We start from the raw sequence: 5,780 nt of genomic DNA, 5'->3' as shown, positions 1-5,780 counted from the left end.
GCCCCCTCAGTCACAGTTTATTTGTGGTAGCTTTTAAACTTCTGACTCGCCTTCCAATTACAGCATTTAAACCCAAAACTTTAAATAAACATCATGAATAGAAGAAAAATAAACTTCCCCCCCCTCTTTTTTTTTTTGTGAGTGCCTAGCTTGACGCAGTCCAAACTTAAATCCCCAGAGGACTGAGCTTTCTCTTTTGTGTTAATGTTTAAAAGATTTTCCAATGCTGGAGTTTATTCCTACTGCAAACATTTCTATTTACAAGGTCAAGTGTATCAGCACTCGACACAGCTTAAGAGTGTAATTATTTATCTAAGGGCGTTTGAGTGTAGATCAGTAGCTCTGGCAGCAAACCAGGCTTCAGCACGATGCAAAGCAACTCCCAAGAACAGTGTTACAAGTTCTAGTAATTGCTGATCCCTCCAGTGTGTTTACTTTTGCATTCTTCGTTGTGGGAGAAAGCAGGCTGAATGGCAAACTTTCGTGTGTTTTGTTGCAGCTCCCTTGATGCGTGTGCCACTGCCTGCACGAAGCCTTGTTCGCAACGCTTGCCACCTCTGTGTGATGTATTTCTCACCATTTACTTGTTTGCACGCCTAGGAGCATTTCTAAGAGTGTCAGTGAGAGCAACATGCCTCCACTTCACGAAGAAAGCGCGGCACACTAGTAATTCTACGTACACACAGGAGCAGTGTCCTTGAATTGCTTTACTCTCTTCTGGCACTGGCAAGTTACCATGCCAACACATTATAAAATCAACCACTCTTTTAAAGTAGTACTTTCAAAGCTGTATTTACTTCTTGCATGTAATTATTCATTAAAGTAAGAATAGCAGTTATTTACATCTATGTAAAGTATTACAGGCAGACAGAGATTTTTGTTTGTTGACTGTTTTTTGTTTGTTTTTCTGTGGTTCGTGCCCCCCTGCTGCCCCGCCTTCCCCCCCCCCCCCCCCCCCGCCCTCCAACCTCGGGTGCTGAGAGTTCAAGTGTTCCTGGAAAACAATTTCATCACATCCATTATTTAAAGCTCTTTCTTTACTAATTTACACATTTAGAAAATACAAAAAGCCATACATATTTAACACACAGGCCTTCTTTATGCCTCCTAGAAAAAAATACAAGGTTTAAGGCAGCTCAGAAATGCATTTATACAATTCTACAATGTTCATAAAGTCTCTCCAAATAAGAAAGTTAACTTCCAATCTGTAAAATACACTGTACATTTGATGTTCTAGAGAATACTTCACTGAATCACTGTTGCTGGTATCCCTTTTAAACATAAAATGAAATCTGTACCTTTCCAGAAAAGAACAGCAAATGCAATTATCTGGCAAATAGGATGTGGATTTAAAACCTTTATTATTTTTTTTTTAAATAAATTATTCCCAAAGCATACAATTTATAAAATTCTATATACAAAGCAGAGCAACTGGTAACAAATCCCAGTTTTAAATACATTTTTTATATAAGATTTACCAGAGGTCAGCACCCTGATACGATGAGAGGCAATATAACTTTTCAGGATATTTGTACATATATGTTCTCGAGTTTAAAAGTGTCTTTCAAAGATGGCAGTGCAGAGCTCTTTTAAAACAAAAGTTGCATTGTTCAGTATAGCCAACAACTCTGGAAAAAAAAAAAAAAGATCTTTTTTATGTCACTAGGTTAAGGAGGAAGAGACGGCTGCTGGCAGGCTTTTGTTATAGGGAAGATGTGTGTGCAAGAGGGAGTGCTGTAAACCACAGCATTTATTCAGTCTGCTATTTCCTTAAATGTAATTGAGGGCAGATGCGGCATAACCCCCTTTCGGGCACCACTGCATCGTGAAGAGCAAGACCCGGCGAATGACAATCAAGTTGTTGACTAACCAACCAGTAACGGCAACAGCTTTGGCAGCAAGTTTGGGTACCTCTGGCGAGCTCTTCCCAAGCTTCATGTCAAAACGCTTAAAAAAAAAGCCACTGCCAGCACACCACGACTCCTGGCTCCTTCCTCCGGGGGCGGCTGGCGGCAGCGGGCAGCCCGCCCCAGCCTGGCTAGCAGTCTCTGGCTTAGCCCGTCCGCTAGCTCGCTGCTAACAGGAAGGCAGGGTGGCAGCAATTGCATAGCGCGCACTCGAGACCAACACTCGAAAACACGAGCGGCCCGCGGCGGCTCCGCTCCGCTCCGGCCACCGCCACCGCCCCCGCCGGCCGGCTGGCAAGGCCGCGGGGGCTTCGCCAGCCCAAGGCTGCCGGGGACGCCAGGCTAGGCCAGGCCGGGGGAAGGGGGCGGCGGAGGCGGCGGAGGCGGCGGCGGCGTGGGGACCTCAGCCCGCGGGGAGACGCGGCGGACACGAGCGCACGGCCTGACGGGCGTTTAAAACCGCGCCGGGCGGAGGGGCCCCGCCGGCCGGGCCCCCCTGCCGCCGCCGGCGGGACGGCGAGGAGGCCAGCGGCGGCCCGGCGCGGCCCGGCGCAGAGGGAGGGCGGGCGGGCGGCAGGGAGAGACGCTAGAGCCGCGGCAGCAGCGGCAGCAAGATGGAGGCCAGCAGCGGCCAGGCCGCGGCGGCGGCGGGCCGGCCGGCGCTGTCCGCCTGCACGGGGAAGCCGGGCTCGGAGCCCGCATTGTCCTCCGCGTCGTCCCTCCCCTTCTGGCTCGGCTCCTCCTCGTAGTCCTCGTCGTAGTACTCCTCCAGGCCGCCGTCCGAGCCGCCGCTGCTGCCGGCGCCGTTGCCGCCCATGTCCGCGCCGAAGCAGAGGCGGGCCATGTTCTCCTTGACCGACTCGCAGATGGGCCGCTCCAGCCCGTCGCAGACGCAGTCGTTGAGCAGCACGGCCTTGGGCACGGCCAGCATGTCCTCGATGACGGCGCGGCACTCCGGCGTGCAGCGCAGCCCGTTGAAGAGCTTCCCGCAGTAGGTCATGTAGCGATTGAGCGCCAGGCTGCAGCGGCTGTCCCAGTCGCAGCGCCGGCGCGCCTCCGTGCAGCCCATGACGCCGGGGCCGCCGCCGGGGCCGCCGGGGCCGCCGCCGGGGCCGCCGCCGGGCCCGCCGCCGGGGCCGCCGGGCCCTCCGGCCGCCGGGCTGCTGGTGCGGGGCAGACAGGGCTCGATGGCGCGCTTGGTGGCGCGGCAGTTCTCGTCCTGCGCGCAGTCGCAGTCCTCCAGCGCCGGGCCGCGCCGGGTGTGGTTGAGCTGGATGAGGGCCGCGATGCAGTGACTGGGGCACCGCCGCCTGGAGGAGGCGGCGGAGCCTGCAGCGGCCGCCGGCCCGTCCCCGCCGCCTCCCGCCGGCGGCTGCTGCAGGAGCACCGGGGCGCACGCCTCGGCGTACTGGTTGTAAGCGTAGCTGCACTCGGGCTCCCCCTGACACTGCAGCACCGCCTGCCAGCAGATCAGCCGCCGGCCCTGCACCAGCGAGCCCCGCGGCGGCCACAGGGCGCCCAGCGCCGCCGCCAGCCACAGCCAGGCGGCCGGCCGCGGCCAGCGGCCCCCGCCGCCGCCTCCGTGCCGAGCGGGCGAGCGGGCCACCATCGCGGGCGGCGGCGGCGGCTGCTGCCGCCGCAGGCGAGCAGGGGAGAGGCGCTGGTCGACGAGGAGGAGGACGAGGAGGAGAAGGAGGAGGAGGAGGAGGACGAGAAGGAGCTGCCGCCCGTGGAAAAGTTTGCAGAACTCCCGCCGGCCGTGTGCATCGGGTCTCCTCGCATCAATCCATCCGCGCCGGCTCGGGGGCACTCCAGCCCACCCGGGAGCTGAAACCGGCGGGGCCGCGGTACGAAGCAGGCGCCCGGGGCCGTCCCGTGCCCCCCACCCGCTGCTCCCGGCTTGGCGACGGCGGCGAAGGCGCCCGGAGAGGCCGGGGGGAATCAGTGCAAACGGGGGCTCGGAGGAGAGCGGCCCCGGAGTGCGCTCGGGGACTTGCAGGCTGCTCCGGGAGAGCTCATGGTGCTGTCCTGCTCCTCATGCCGTTCCGTTGCTCTTTTTTTTTTCTTTTCTTTTTTTTGCACAAAATAAATGCCCAGCTGCTGCTGCCGCTGCCGCCGCCGCCTCCTCCTCGGGAGCTTTTAACTCTCCGCTCGCGGCATCTCTGCACATGCCAGCCGCTCCGATCCCATTCACCGTCCCGGCTCCGCTCGCTCCCTCTCGGTACGGGTTGCACTTTCGGGTGGCGGGGAGGAGAAATGTCTCTCCCTGCTAGCAAGAAAATAGCACGGGGGAAGGAGAAGAGGCAGCCTTCAGGGTCTCTTTCTCTGGGCGACTGATGCTGCTTCTGTTGTCAACAAACCCTGCAAGCTGCTCTGCGGATCCGTCTGTGGATCTTTTTTTCTTTGCAAGGCTTTAAATACAAAAGTGCCCTCCGAGCAGCAGCAACGTGCTCTGATTAGGCCTCATTATGCATGCATGGAAAAGCAAACAAACAAAAAAAATTAGCAACGCTTCTTCTTTTACACATCCCCCCAGCCTGCGCTCTCTCCCTCTCTTTCTCCTTTTCTCCACTTTTTTCTCCCTTCGCTCGGCCCCCTTTCCCTGCCTCGCCACTTGCCATTGGTCCAGCCTGTTGTTGAAACTTTTTTTTTTTCCCTCCTCTCTTTACGATCTGCTGGAGGGAGGGAAGGAGAGAGGGGGGCTGGAGGGCAGCTCACATTCAAAGCTTGAAAGGAAAGGCTTAAGGAGAGTGACAGCCCCCCGAGGAGCCCCTCCTCCCCTTAAGGCGGCGCGGCGGCCGGGCGAGAGGCGCGTAGCGGCGGTGGCGGCGGGCATCAGCGCTCCGGGGCTGGCCGGGCGGCGGCGGCGGCGGCGGCGGCGGGGCTCGCCGGCAGCACCGTGCCGCGTCGCCGCGGAGGCAGAGGGGCAGGCGGTGTGGATCTGCGTGCTGGTTTTGCAGGGATGTTGCTCTTAAACTGGTCGTGCTCCTTGCAGCAAGGGGAAGAAAAGGTCTCTAGCCTGAGCGATGTGTGTACCCAAACTTCCCACTGATTCAAGTGAGGGCAGAGCTGCTTCCCGAAAGGTAGGGAGAATCAGGCTCAAAAGAGGACCGACTTTGTTCTTTCTGAAATCTAAACAGAGCTCCTGGTTTCAGCGTGTTAGTACACTCGGGGAGAGCAAAGCTAACTCTACTAGTGGTGTGCTGCGACCCTGTCAGTACTGCTTTGCTACGCCTTCAGTATTGCAACTTCCTTTCCACTTACCGCATCCCCCACGGTTTTTAAACTCATTCAGCTCAGCTGCTCGCCTGAGGTTTTTGTGCACGGGTTTGACACTGACCTACGAGGATACCTGTTGACAGAAATAGTTCTTTGATACTTTATTAAGATCTGCCAACTAGTAAAAAGTTGTTTAAAATCAGTTAAGAGGATGAAATGTGTTTTCATTGAAAGCAAAGTACCTTGCTGACGTCCTGCCTTTCTGTTACACTCTCTATTCGCTTTGCTTTGCTTGTAAGGAAGTAGACACAAAAATAGAAGTATTAAGGCACAACGAGCGGTGTGTAACAAAGTAAGTAGTGGTGCATTTACCCATTGCCTTTCGTTTCAGTGCTACCTTAATTCCAGAGCAACGTCGTCTCCAACCTCAAGGGGCATCGGTATCTGCTGCCTGTCAAAACTGGCGCTTTTTTCATCCTGAGACTATCAACTCCATCTGTCACAAAAATCAGGACTAAATCTATTTTCCAGAAACTCAGTGATCTTGGGATCCTGTGCGCTGTGGACTGATGTCTGTCTGAAAGTGCGTGGAAGGTGGAATGATGGTGTGGTATGGCTGAGAGTCTGTATGATTGATATGTTGAGAAGCATTCG

General features: G+C 56.1%; 1 protein-coding gene across 1 annotated transcript; it reads right to left on the bottom strand.

The window, feature by feature from the left end:
* Positions 1–1,019: 1,019 nt before the first annotated feature.
* Positions 1,020–4,470, bottom strand: GAS1 (growth arrest specific 1). The gene has a single exon (XM_052778386.1). The coding sequence runs from the start codon at positions 3,514–3,516 to the stop codon at positions 2,494–2,496; it is 1,023 nt and encodes a 340-aa protein (XP_052634346.1). The 5' UTR covers positions 3,517–4,470; the 3' UTR covers positions 1,020–2,493.
* Positions 4,471–5,780: the final 1,310 nt, after the last annotated feature.

Source organism: Harpia harpyja, chromosome Z (genome assembly GCF_026419915.1).
Source record: "Harpia harpyja isolate bHarHar1 chromosome Z, bHarHar1 primary haplotype, whole genome shotgun sequence".
NCBI lineage: Eukaryota > Metazoa > Chordata > Aves > Accipitriformes > Accipitridae > Harpia > Harpia harpyja.
This window is presented reverse-complemented; position numbering and strand designations above follow the sequence as displayed.